The 14,842-nt window shown below is 39.9% G+C and overlaps 1 protein-coding gene across 2 annotated transcripts in view; it reads left to right on the top strand.

Annotated features, from left to right (window-relative positions):
* zfyve9a (zinc finger, FYVE domain containing 9a) overlaps positions 1 to 14,842 on the top strand; it is a 31,967-nt gene that overhangs the window by 1,142 nt on the left and 15,983 nt on the right. For both annotated transcript variants that reach the window (XM_059345398.1, XM_059345399.1), the window contains exons 2-5: positions 5,859 to 5,962; positions 6,940 to 7,047; positions 9,161 to 10,632; positions 13,478 to 13,577. In XM_059345398.1, coding sequence (XP_059201381.1) covers positions 6,978 to 7,047; positions 9,161 to 10,632; positions 13,478 to 13,577 — 1,642 coding nt within the window. In that variant the 5' untranslated portion in view covers positions 5,859 to 5,962; positions 6,940 to 6,977. The remainder of the gene's footprint in view (positions 1 to 5,858; positions 5,963 to 6,939; positions 7,048 to 9,160; positions 10,633 to 13,477; positions 13,578 to 14,842) is intronic.

The raw sequence follows: 14,842 nt of genomic DNA on the forward strand, positions 1-14,842 counted from the left end.
GTCTTTTGTATTTACCTCATCATGTGCTCTCAGGGCCTTTAGTCAAGCTGTGGAGGTGGATTCATGAAGAAGAAGAGGGGCCCATCCCAGTGCCACCTTGAATAGACATCACCAGTGAGGAATTTAAAAATGAATTTGTCACTGAAGAGAAAGCCAGATGAGATCAGATAATATCAAAGCAGATTTTTTGTTGTTGTTTTATTTTTACACTGGAAAGCCTTCGACTTTACAACACCCATCATTTTTTTGGCATCTCTCCAGCCTTTTCTCTCCATGCTGCATGTGCAACATACACAGGACATCCGATTTTTAACTTTATCTTGCTACATCCTTAAGCATTATTAAAACCCAAGGGGGTTGATTGAGAAGTCTGATCCAACAGGCTCCCCATGCAAAGACCGGGTCTCATGTGTGAGCAGAGACTTCCCAGATGTAGGTTACTGTACGCTTTCAGAAAGTATTACAAGTCTCTCCCTGATGGCAGCCCAGCAGCCTGTCTCCTCTTGCAGTTTTTTCTGTCTTGTGGTGGTTAAATGTAGATCAAAACATAAGGGAAAAAAGAGGATCATAATAGCTTTTGACACTTGCTGTGAAGCAGAGCAGCTCTTTGTAACAGGAGGACAGCTACTCTCTTTACTTTTACCGTCTTTAAATCTCAACTGATTTACCATTTCAACCTCTCTTGTCAAAGAAATTATCTTTTTTTTCTTATTACAGAGGAGAGTGTGACCTTTTGGAGGAGACAAACTTGTGGCGTGTTTATCATCTGTGTTTTTTGCTCTTATTTCATAAATATCTAGCAGTTCTCAGGAATTGCAATTCAAAAAATGAGAAGGTAGGACAACTCCCAGTGTACTCCCAGCCAGGGCGTTCAACATTGCATAATAATGTGTCACTCAGTCATGCGATCATGTTGTTAGAAAGTGATGTCAGTCCATTCTTAAAGAGAGGAAGTGATCATTTGAGGTTTCCTGTGTTCACCCTGAGTAGACTGCGTCTGGAGCACGCCTGTGTCGGCTATGGATATAAAAACGCTATTTGTCAGGATGTGAACTTGCAGTCCTGGGAAGTCTGCACCAGACAAAAAAAGGAAGAGTAGAGGCAGAAAGTTTGTTGAGAGGTTGGTTTCTTGGAGATGACAGTCATCCTTGCTTTCTTCAGGAGAACTTACAAATAATGGATTTCCCCTAATCAAAAACTCCCAGTGAATCATACAGCAGTTTTAGGCATAAGGCTTAAACTCAGGATGTTTTTTTAATTGATTTTTTTCTAATTTAATCATTTTGTCTATAAATTGTTAGAAAGAAGTGGGAATTGTCATAGTTGGTAGTTTTTATTCAACCAGTAGTCCAAAATAGGACTGAACCACATCTTCATGTCATAACACGTGATCCATTTTCCTCAGCTAAGAAAAATTCAGAATATTTTATCATATGTGGTATGATATTCAGTGTTTGTAGTGAATGCAGACGTGTGGATTTTTAAAATGAAAAGATGGATGTCAAGCCTAATCTTTGAGAGACTCTGGAATTAAAAAAAACAAAAATTTCTGAATGAGCTTTTTTCCCCCATGGTAGTTATTGCACGTTTTATACCTGTGGTAAATATAACCACCAGGAGGAATTAATGCACATTGTATTGATATATTCTTTATTCAAAGAAGAAATCTTAGAACACTCTCAGAATTTTGCTGTATTTGAGGATGAAATTTCGGGGTTTACGCCCGTTCTCGTTGGGGGTATTTTTTTTTTCTTGCTGTGACATATTAAATTATATACTGTGAAAAGGGCCTACAGCCATAATGTGTTTATTTATTGAAAACACCATTGTCATGCAGGAAGTGGATCTCAGAAGATAACGATTGGCAATCAAAGGAAACGAGAAACCACAAAAAAATATTCTTGAAGGAAAATCTTATAAATAGGGAAGTATTATTCAACTAAACCAGATCCAAAGTGAAGTAAATTCCTGTGTAACCAAAAGGTAGATGTAAGTAATTTTAAGGAAATTCCTCCTGATATGTGAGGAAGTGAATGCAGCTCCCTCACAGGAAACAACGGCAGGAAGCAGAGTCTTGTTCTGACAGCGAGGACTTAATGAACTGTTGTAGCATTCTCGTTTGTCCAAGCCTCCTCGCTGTTTATGCCCTTGTCTTATTTAATTTCGCTGCCATGCCAGGATGTCCAGTCAGGCATGGTTTATCGTGTTAGTAGTCTGTAAGGCCATTTCATTATTAGCATGTCTGGCTTAAACTGGAGGCTGCAGCATGGCTGTAGTGAATGGGGATCAAATGCAGTTTGCTTGATTTAAAAATAGAATAGAGACCCTGGTCTGATTTTTAGTCAGTCTTCTTCCCCTTTTCATATATGTTTTTTAATATCATTATATTGACATAAAAAGGCCACATTTCATAATTGATTGACTTTGATTATCAGTCAAGTTAAAACACCAAACATTCTCTGGATCCAGCTGCTCTAGTGTGAGCATTTACAATGTTTCTGTACGTAATACCATTTTAAAATAAACATCTTTGAGTTTTGGAATATTGGGTCGGACAAAAGAAGTAATTTGAAGATGGATAATGAACACTGGGAACATGTGACATTTTACTATTTTGTGACATTTTAAACACCAAACAATCGCTTAATTGACAAAGTAATCATCAAATTAAAGGGAAGTGAAAAAAATTGTAAGCTGTGCATGTAATTGTTGTTTAAGAAAGCATTGTTATGGCATTGTAGAAAGAGAAACTACCAAAATGATGCTTGGCTGAATTAGATAATCAACATAAACTTTGTTGAAACAAAAACCTGCAGCCACACCAGCCCTTTCATGCATCAGTTTGAGACCATTGCACAAGATGAAAAGTCTTGAGAATCACCAAAATTGTGACAAAATGAACTTCTGGAGGATGTCGATGTGTGTACCAAATTACATGGCAATCCGTCTGGTAGTTGTTGACATATTTTAGTCTAGATCAAACAAAAATTCTCTCCCCTACATGCTACTAGCATGGCTAAAAATATTAAACTTTTACAGTTTCACAACTACTTGTATCATAATGTTTCACATTATAAATATGTGAAAACTTTGACCGATTCCGAAGCTATTTCAAGGCAATATTATGGACTCTGTTAAACTGTGGTGGACATTCGTTTAGTCAACGAAATAGCTTATAGGTCAATTAGTTTAACTGTTTGATGAGCTCCACTGTCTTGCATAATCTTGATATTCATGCTTTACTTCAAGCCACACTGCAAGTTATAGTTTTTGAATCATTAGTTGAGGAGTTGGAGCATGTTCATGGACAACATTTTATCAAGATTGTGTATCTGCCTGACCATTTTCCTTTTAGTCCTCTCTGACTGACACACTCTCATGCACATATGTCTCCTTTTAAAGCATCTCCCCAAGTTTACATGTCTAAAAATACAACTCCTCACGCACTTCAACTAAAGATGCATTATTCAATGCCTCTGCAGGGTAATTAAATCTTAATCAGGGACGGGCTCCTGTCCTCATGGAGGTGTGTCTGTGTGTGTTAGTTCACACGTATTTGTGTGTGTTCATGTGTGCAGTCACTGGAGCTTTTCGGGCTCTGATGGTGCAAAGACCATTTCAGAAGTCTTTCATTCAGTCGAGGGAACCCTCTGCTGAACTAAAAGGTGCGGAGGTTGGCACGTAGATGTTGCTCCCATTCAGTGATGTGAAGGTAATTTACTTGACCCCAACTGCATCATCTCATAGTCTTTGCTTCAGTTTTTGTTATAAAAGCCGAAGTATGTCTGTGAAGTTTTTGATGTACTTTACAGGAAAAATAAATTTAAGATTTGTAGAGTCAGAAACCAATTTTTCTTTTTGTTGAGTTAACAATAGTGATGTCAGTTAGAACTGGTTAGGTCACAGCTATAGAATTTTAAATCATCCATCTTTTATCACACCTTTATTACTCTCAGGTAATGACCTTCTTTTTAAAATGCAAAAATGATGAGTGAGTTGAGTGACCTCAAACTTTACGGACTGGGATGTTTTAAATTGTGAACATTAGAAAAAAAAACAATTCCAAAATTAGAAAGTAAGATCACAATTGTAATCTTGTGTAGGAGTTTCCCACATGTATACAAAGGTTTCAGTCAATGATTATAGGTTAAAATATGCTGTTTCCTGCTGTAGAATATAATAACAAAAGGTGCTCGTATGAAATACTTTAAGACTGAAATGTCAGTTTAAATTTATTCGGGTTAATTCTTGTATTGATTGTGCGTTGACGTCACGTCACGGTGTGTGTTGTGCCTAATCTGAGTCATCACACTCCATCTGGACTGCGCCTGCCTAAAGGTTTGTAACAAGCTCTAATTAAAGCACAGTTACTTTGCTTCATTCACTGATGGACTATTTATTTTGTAGATTCATTTAAAGAAGACTGTAGGAAGAATGTTTTTTGTATTTTTGGCTCTGATCGCATCCTTCAGCCTCGTTCCTGGTGTGGCATAAATGGTTTGACCCACAGCACACGCTACATGTGTAGCTTCCTGTCCTGTACCTTCATGGTTTTGTGCTGACATCGTGCCCATGCTTGCACCTTAAACTAAGCGGAAAATGTGTTGACTCTGCTCCTTTCTCCAAAGCCTTCGCTCTGCGGAATATCTGGTCTCTGGTGTAATCCCTGGTCGCTTCTGTCCTTATGAGAATGACCCTCAAGTTCAGCCTGGCTGTTACTCATTTGCAGCTACACACACACACACACACACACACACACACACACACACACACACCATCACATCCTCACTCCAAGGTCTCCTCATCAGCAAGGACAGACTGGGCAGGTTTACTGTGCAGTGATTCAGGCTTCAGCTGTTTTCCATTCATGACTCTGATTGCCTTGTCGAGCGTGGATGGGTAATTGCTCACTATGTATGATAATGTGCAGTACACATGATAAGCCAGTTGTACTGTATTATCAATTGAAGCATGGTGCTGTTCGTGTCCTACACTTATCTAAGATTTTGTTCTGATTCATCAGCAGCGTGATGGGAGAAGAGAGTCATGAACATGATGCGATTCTTTTCTTTATTTCAATATAAATGTGCATCAGGTGCTTGAAAATAGTGCTGAAACTAACAGTTCCTGTCAGTATCGACAGAAAGTGATAATTTTAGATATAGCATAACCATATTGTAACAATGACCATCACTACTTCCTAGAGCTCAACGTGAAATCTTTAAATCGTTTAATCTAACTAACGGTCAAAAATCCAAAAGATATTTAGTTTACTATCATATGATGAAGTAGAAACATAAAATCCTTACATTTATGAAGCTGGAAATATTTGGGACATTTTTTCTTGTAAAAATGTTTAAAACAATTAGTTGGTTATAATGATAATTGCTGATGAATTTTATGCCATTTTTTCTACATTAATTGTGATCTTTGACCTTGTCTTTTGTTTTAAAGGCAGTGTTTACTTTATTTATCTATCTCTCTATCTAATTTATTTTTAAATAAATGCCAGCCTTACCCTTAACCAAAGTGGGACTTGCCAATTAAAATGTATATGTTGAATATGTCCACATTTCACTCACAAAGTGAAATACTATGGGCAGGTTTTTGTTCCAACCAACTAAGCACAGCTAATGTTAAAACAAATCAACGAGTGATCAAAGAGTGAAGAGAGTTCAGGTGATTTGAATAAGTTGATTAAGGTATGCTCATGCTAGGTTGGATAAACTGTAATCATGTAGGAAACGTAACCGTACTCATTGTGCCACCTTGTAGTAAAACTATCAGCATGCTTTTCCACACAGGTTGTGAAGCAGCTCTTGCTCTTTTCCTCAATGGTGTTTCCTTCCATGTCTAAGGTGTGGGCGCTGGGCGCTTGCCAGACTGGGTGAAGTGAAAAGTGAGAGGGAAACCCGCTGAGAAAAACCACCACCTGGGACTGCTGAGGAGGACCTCTGTGCAGGTGAGGACTGACGGGGAGAGGGGCATTATTTCTGGCTATATTAATGCAAACAGGATTTACACTGGAGTGAAACATTTAAAGAAACGAATGAATAATTTCCTAACATTTGATGTTTCAGCTTGATGCTAACTAACCTCCTCCAGGCAATAATTACTAACACAGCACTCTGTAGACCTGATGTTAATGTCTACAAAATGATGCATTATTATACATACTCTTTTCCTAAGCATTTCCTAAAACCAAGTTAAATAAGTATGGGATATTCAGAAAAGTAACATACTACTATGAAAGGTTGCCAAACTATTTAATCATGTGCTGTAATTTAGGTGGTCTAGAGCATTTTTATAGCAAAAATGACATTGTGTTTATAGCCCTGTAGTCCTCTACATACATCACTGTTGCATCAAATGACAGCGCTGGATGCACGAAGAAAAACAGATTTTGCAGCTTTCACACACACTGAGGAATTTATTGCTTAAATGAATCCACACTGATGGGACTTCCCCATGTAAGATGGCAAATTTTCCCTTTTATCGAGAGTGAAAGTAAGTTGCTGCAACACATTTTTCATGACAGAATCTATTTTATTAAGGATGAACCCTTGCATTTTGTAGAAGGCTTGAGATGCACCTCAAGAAATTCCCTTTCCTGAGTACGTAGATAATTTGATAAATTCACCTTGTTACTGTCCAGCTCATATTCACTTCATAACGTTCTTGATCAAAAAAGCAGTTTTTGACCATACCCATATATCTCTTATTATCTCTTACCGCAGAGCGAACACAAAAGAGAGGACTGCATGGGAGGTAAATGAGAAGTAAGAGTGAAAAGAGCTGCAGGGAACGTTTCTACTTAAACAAATCATATTTAAAGTGTGATATGAAAGAGGAGATGTGATACAGGTCGAGGGGGGACATCTGCATACAGTGTGGAACTATGAATAGACTTTGTAAAAGGACATGCTCTTTGTTTTCTAGGTTCACACAGCCGTCGGCAGGGTGGAGCTTCCTGACCCATGGAGAATTACTTCCAGGCCGAGGCCTTCAACCTGGACAAGGTGCTGGACGAGTTTGAGCAGAACGAAGGTGAGCTGCTGCCTTTAAATGGGTGTGGAGACGAAACGGGGAGAGTGAGTCATTGTGCTTAAAAAGGACGGGACGAGGTGTAACTGTGGGATTGAAGTTTCAGAGGAGTTGTGGTCAGGATGCTGTTATGTAACCCAAGAGTAAAAGAAAATCACCAAGGTGTCAGACAATCAGTCATCACTCGACGAGTTTGAGCAACATTCACAGGTGGTGATTGAGGGTGTGCAGAGAGGGAATAGGACTAATTGGATTATCAATTTGCCTTGGGCTTGTGTGAAACTGTGTAATTGGTGCAAGACAAGAGTGTTTTTTTTTCTCTTCACACTTAATGCTCATAATAAGTAAAGAAATTGTGTTAGGGCCTTTTGAAGAAGTGCTTCCACAGAGTTTATTTATGGTGATTGTAAAGTAAACACTGCATTACTGAGCTGTGTTTCTGCACACTCCTCGCTCTACAGTACAAACAGTCTGCTGAATATAGAGGAAAGACTGCTCTTTTTCTGGATTTATGGCTGATGACCCCAAAAAATGCCACTCCTCCACAGACAGCATATTTTGATGGCACTCTTAGCTCAGTGTGTATTTTGGCTGTGAGTGATTATCTGCGTGTCCTCTGCCAGAGATCCAGCTTGGCAGATTAACTCCGTGTGAGTGGATGTGTGTGCGCTTGAACCCGATACAGCACATACTAAAACAGCTTAGCATGAATTCCAGTGGAGAAAGGGGGGCACTATACAGTAGCTGACATGGCTGTGTGAGAAAGTCCTTTTGAATAAATATTATAAGAATTTCTGCCCATATTACACAGCATTCATGTGTCAGCTTGACTGATGGCTCCCAAGTGTTACAGAGCCGTTTGGCCCATTTTCTCAGAATTTCCCAGTCCATCCACACACTAATTTCCCACTCCATGCCAACCTCATTTCTCAATTTGTCTCCTGGTTTGTTCCTGCCATTTTTAGCCTTTTCAATCACCTGGGAGTGTACATCTTGTATTAGTTCTCTGTGGCAGTTCATTTGAGGCTTTTGGTTGTTGGTTTATGATCTCTTTGCTGGTAGCCACTTCATATTTTCAGTTTCATGTATTGACAAGAAACTTGCAAGCTTTCAAAAAATCAGGGTAAAAGGACTTGTGCAAGATAAACTGTAGATTCAATTGTATGCAAAATTCAGCAAAAAACAATAAGTGAAACTTCTTCACTCTTCAGGTCTTATTGTAACGGGTAGAGTTGTAACTGTAAACAAAAGTCATGGTTAGGTTTGAGCTAGGTACACCAGGGAAAAAAAGCAATTGCATGAGGATACATTTCTTTTCACATGTTTCACAGTGTCAGAGATAAAATCCTCTTGCTGGGGACTCATGAAACATTTTGCCCACTGGCAAAATGACTTTGGTAAATTGAACATTTGAAATACCTCTTACAATCAGCTGTAAAAGTGAGAATCATCTCTGATACCAGGGGTATTCAAGGGGGTTGAGTTAGAAAACACTTTTTCAATCAAAGGTCTGGAACATCAGTGTATCTAATTTGTGTTAGGATTCATTGCCATATGTTAACGTTGCCAATTATTTTAGTAAGATATATATATATATATATATATATATATATATATATATATATATATATAGATAGATAGATAGATACTGATTTTGTAGATCTGAATGATGCACAAAGTCCAACATAAGCCGTATGGATTAGCAGGTTATCTAGAAAAACTTGAGAAGAGGGAAAATGCTTCTTACTGGTACAATTTGTAGATATTTAATAGGTCCTTTATGTGAACAGTTTGTTCTTGGTATTGTTTTTGTATTTGAGTTTCTTGTCTTTTTGTTTTTCTTGTGTGTTGTGTGTTTCTTGTTTTGTGTATGCAGGATCAGAAGATGTATGTGACTTCATGATGTGTTGTAATCCCGTATGGGGTGGGCCATATGTTTGACATGACACAGAAATAAGAATTAATACATCAAAGTCAGTATCCAGTCAACTACTGACTGTCAAAGAAAGTAGCTACAAATCCATAGGATTTCATTTGATGAATTGTTACAGCCCTGCAAATAAGGTAGCATGAGATCCATAAAATAACCCGTTTTCCTCTCCTCTTTCTCTTCCAGATGAGACAGACAATCCCATTCTCTCGGATGCCAAGTGGACCCAGATCCTGGCCCCGCCAGCCCACCTGCTCTCTCTGAACCCCGCCCTGGCCCACACAGACCTCAGCCCCCAGGAGAGTCCTCTGCCCTTCAAAACCCTCCCAGACTCCTCCTCCAGCGCCTCCCCAGGGGGCGACCCTAAAAGACACCCCGGCCCCGAGCCTCCGTCCTGGGTAGAGGAGAGGCCGGCGGACGTCCACAGCCCACCCCTGCCCCAGCCCAACATCGGCAAGCTGGTAGGCACAGACGACCTCTCGCCGCCACCTGTGACGGCCTGTACTGCAGTGGAGAATGGCTGCCCCGCCAGCCCTGCAAGCCCACAACTGGATGGGCTCAGCAAGGAGATCAATTCTCCCGCAGACAACCAGCCTAGTGCTTCTGACCAGGAGGCTAAACCTAATCAGGAGGAGAGAGCCATCTCAGCAGGAGGAGGAGGAGGCTCCACTGTCAGTCACACTCACTTTACCTTTGAGCTTGGATTAGAGCACAGAGAAGAAACTCTGTCTCCGAAAATTCATCCAAATGTGGAACCAACAACACAAAATGGGGAAGATGTCAAAGAGGAGGACAGAACAGCTGTTTTCCAGGACAATGGCGAGGAAAAACAAACTGCAAACTTAAAAGAGGAGGAGGTAGAAAGTCTCCTGCATAGGGTGAGAGATGTTCAGGCTGGTTGTGAGGTGGTGGAGAATGGTTTATCTCCTCCTGGCAGGATCAGAGTGGACGAGAAGGAGAGGAGATGTAGTCCAGAGGCACAGGTAGACCAACTCCTCAGAGTAACAAGCCTTCCTAATGGTTTGGAGCAGGAGAGCAGTAGCCATTCCAAACTTAAGGAGACCGATGAGGAGGAGGAGGGGGAGGGGAGTTTTTCTCCCTCTCCCGTCCCCTCCAAAGAGGACTCGGTTACTGAGGAGAAAGAAATGGAGGAAAGCAAGCAAGAAGGCGTTGACGGAGGTGCAGTGGGGTCAGGTAGCATCCAACCAAAACTCAACAACAATCGTCTGCAGCCGGTCAGTGTTCCTTACGGAGGAGCACGACCAAAGCAGCCGGTCAGCCTCAAGCTTCAGATCCCACAGCCGCTGTCGGGCCAGGTCCAAAACCAGCTCGGCCCGTCCATCGTCGGCAAGAACAAAAACCAGGAGAACCAGTGTCGGAGAGGCACACCTTCTGAAACTACGCCCAGTGGGACTGATCAGAGTGCGGTTGGGGTAAATGGAGATGGTGTTGTCCACTCTCCTCCCCTGATGCCTTCAGAGAGCCCAGACAATGACCTCCAGGCAGGCCAGCAGGGCACGCTGTGCAGGAAACCTGTCAGCTCCCTGGGAGAGGTCGCCCCTGTGTGGGTGCCCGACTCCCAGGCCCCTGTCTGTATGAAATGTGAAGTCAAGTTCACCTTCACCAAGAGAAGGCACCACTGCAGGGCGTGCGGCAAGGTCAGTGGAGTGCCAAAGCTGCTTTTTTATGTATCACACTGTAAAACAATGATCATACCAACCCTATTATTTCTGGGTCAGTTCTGTTGTTTGGGTTGTGAGTTATTGGTTGTGTATTTATAATAACATAACCCCATCATAATCGACAAAAAATAGATAATACGCTCTCACTGAAGTGGAGCTACACCTCCAAAATTATGTTATATCTAAAGCAAAACAGAAATAGTTTTTGGGGCCAGCCACTCAGAATCTATGTTTTATGTTGCACAATTTTCAAACACTCATTCAGAAATCATTCAGAAAAAATAATGAAAACCTTCACCATCTGCCACTGGACCCTGTACACACTAATTGAGAGGAATGCAGTGCATGCATGGGATATATTGTATTAAGAGTAAGGTGCAGGACATTGAAAAACTCTTGGCAACAACTTGCTAGCTGTTACTATGCTGTTATCATTATTGCTTTCGCCACCTGCTTGTTCTCCAAAATGTTCACACCTCTCCCTGGGGTTTTTGTCAAAAGGGCAATGTGGGATTTATAAAATGTTTGCCTTTTAAGGAAGGATAAGGGAAAGCAAGACCTGCAAAATACTTTATGAGAAAATAACTCCTGGAATGCACTTAATAATCATATAGCAGCAACATATTATGTGTATAATATAGAATAGAGGATTATTTTATATTTACACTTTTTATTTATATTTTAGGGGTTGAGCTGATGCCTTCATCCTGGGTTTGTTACCGTAAATAAGAAACCTTGTAGGATGTCACATGGACACTGCTGCAATGAATGGTCATATTCATTTTAAATGTATTTTCATTTTATTTTCTGGATTTTAGTTTAGTGTCGTTTATTTGCACAATCATGATGATACAAAACGCATTAGTAGTGCAGGAGAGGACAGTACTAAAAGGCTTATTCAGACTCCTCCCCTATTTAAACAAATAAAAAAATAGCATTATTTCTGATCAGAAATTCAACAATCAAATGAAGAACACTTAGCACAATCAATATCTACACACAGGAAACACACAAGATTATTTTTTTCTCTTTTTTATTTGTGATTTTCACTATATGCAAAATACTAACATAATACAGACAGTAACTTATCCCCGGTCACCACCCCACCCACCAGACCTGTGCCGCTAAATCAAAGATAGTAATTTTCATATACTTGATAAAGTCACGTAAACAAATACAGCAGAAACAAAAAAAACACCTATGTGACCATACAAGTAAAGGGTTTACATATATTACAGGGTTACATTTTCTGCTTCTATTTGATCCACAAACGACAAGAAAGGCAGCCAGGTTGCATAGAATTTCAAAACGGAACCTTGGAGAAAGTATCTTATTTTTTCAAGCTGCAGATGCTGCATAGTCTCTCTAATCCAGTGGGAATATGAAGGGGGAAGAGGGTCTTTTCATCCGAACAGGATGAGACGTCTGCCCAGTAGTGTACAAAAGGCCACCACATTGGACTTACAATTACTTATATTCACAGCCTGTGGAGTGACACCAAATAAAGCAGTGAGAGGAGATGGATCTATCGGCTCCAGTAATATTTTAGAGAGAGTATTGAAAATTGACCGCCAGAAGTGATGTAGTTTTGGACATGTCCAAAACATGTTTAATAGAGTTGCATGAGCTTGCTTGCATCTATCACAGGTAGGGTTTAACTCCGGTCTAATTTTGGACAGCCTAACCTTTGACCCAAGATTAATGGTTTGGTGTATAAAATGTCAGAGAAAATAACAATTTCTTAAAAGCAGAGGTGAAGACTTCAGATAACTTTTGTTTGACCATCATATTCAGTTTAAGGTGACTTAAGAAAAGCAGAACATCTTCAAAATTACGAATCTAGAAATGTATTTATTTTAAAATTTTCTCTTGAAATTTATTTGAGAAATTGATTGGCAAATATGTTGCTGACTCATTTCTTTTAACTTATCATTCAACTGATTGTGTCATGAAGAATATAAACGTACCTGGAATCACCAAAACTGTAATATTTGAGAGTCAGGCATTTATGATTTTTTAATTAAATCTTCCAGGTAATTTAAGATGCACGTAAACAAAATAGCATTGCTGCAAACAAAACAGGATAGATAAGTGCTTATCAAACGACAAAAATCATGCGTGCAAGGAGAAAAACAAGAGAAATGCATTTTAACTTTAGAATGCATAAGAGATTAATATTAAAACCAGGGAGTATTATTAAATCTGCTTAGCTGGACTCTGGAGTAAATGAAGTGCTTTGATAGATGAGATCCTTTTTTAGGCATTTATTTGCAGATAAACTCAGTGGGTGTGCAGGTAGCTTTCTGGCATTACAGCCACCCACACAGGCAGCAGGGTGTCCGCACAGTGCTTTAAAGTGAATATGCGGTCGCTGACACTGCACTGGAATATCTCTGGACTGCTGCTTAATTTCCCATGGTGGTAAACAAACACAGTCTCTGCCACTTGAGCAGGGAGGAGCTGGCTCTGCAGTAATACTGACACCAGCACCAGGGCGGCAAACAATAGATGCAGAGGAATCCTCTGTGCTCCCATCACCACACCACAGTAAATGTGAGGATCTGAATGTAACTGGATAATGATGTGTAATGAGGTGCTAATCCATTGAATGCAAAGTGCCCTGTACACAGCTGCACCTCGCTGGAGCCCTGGCAAAGTGCGGGAAATCAATATCCATAAAATGGTACATTTGCTGCACACTTAATCGCAACTTCTTTTCAATTCTTCACCTTTTAAAAATCCCCAGTTAAAGTAAAATCATTTGTGGAAATGTTTTTCGTCCAGTGTGCTCAGCCTTTTCTTATCTTCATTTGTTTTTAAGGTGTTCTGTGCGACGTGCTGCAGCCTGAAGTGCAGACTCATGTACATGGACAGGAAGGAGGCTCGCGTTTGTGTCACCTGTCACTCTACTCTGACCAATGGTAAGCATCATTTCAAGTAAAAAGTTATTATTTCCAATTTACATGTTGCATTTCTATCTAGGCTTTGCATATATAAGTTCAACTAAGGACACCGCTCCATTTAAAAAAATTAGTTAAATCATTGAAAATGGAAAGAAGCAGAACAATACCAGAATGGATGACCTCCAGATCAATTTGAATTTTCTTTAACCTGCAGTATGACTGGTTGTTCAACACTCAAAATTCTTGCACATGATGATTGCATACATGTGGAGTATGTTCTACTCTATATATTGTATAAATAAGCCTTTTTCACAGAGGACATTTTGACAAGTCATAGCAGGAAAAGCACAGGTGTAATGAATAACCTTAATTACGACTGCATTTCATTAAGGTGAGTCCACTGGCTCACTGGAATGACTTGCTGGACCACTTACGGGCACAGGACCCTCGTTAACAAACTCGTTACACCTGTGCTTGTCATACTTTTATGGAAGCCCATTTCCACCAGTGTGATGGGGATATAATGAGGAACTTACTCAAAATAATGAATTGATAATACTGTAAGCAATTAATTAATTGATCATTTTTTTGGAACGCTGCTTCTTCACTTTTTGACCCACTGTCTGTCTGTCTTTGCAACCACTCAAAGTGCTTTAGACTACAGACGACACTCATTCACGCATTCATAAAAACAGTCATACCGGTGGCTGAGAGGCTACTCCGAACAGTGCCGCCTGCAACCATCAGGAATGCATTCATACACTGATGAAAACAGCATCGGAAGGAATTTTTCGGTTCAGTATCTCGCCCAAGGACCCTCTGACATGTAGATTGCCATGGTCAGGGATCAATCCACCGACCTTTCAATCAGTGGGCAACTGCTTTAACAACTGAGCCCTAACATATTTCAACATGTCCCCATGGGTTCATTTGCTTATCACCATAAATAATCTTCAGTGATTCCTCCTGCTAAAAGATCTTGTAGTTTTCATCTAATTGACTTCTTTCACTGGTGTAAATGGGCTTCCATAACTATGACCACACGAATTGTCTGCTGAGTAGAAAAGTAGGTTACTCTTAAGAGCAGAAAAATCTGCTACTCACCAGCATTAAAAAGCAATTGACTTATGAGACAAATATGTATATTTGTATCAGTCTAGTGATACTGTTATTGCCAATATTTGTCTCTTCATAGATTTGGCATTTTTTAGATTCATCTGAAAACATTTAACACCCATTTACATGATCCATCTCTAAAAATAAATTTTTCCCAGTCTGTGTAG

This window comes from Centropristis striata, chromosome 11, assembly GCF_030273125.1.
Source record: "Centropristis striata isolate RG_2023a ecotype Rhode Island chromosome 11, C.striata_1.0, whole genome shotgun sequence".
In the NCBI taxonomy this organism is placed as follows: Eukaryota; Metazoa; Chordata; class Actinopteri; order Perciformes; family Serranidae; genus Centropristis; species Centropristis striata.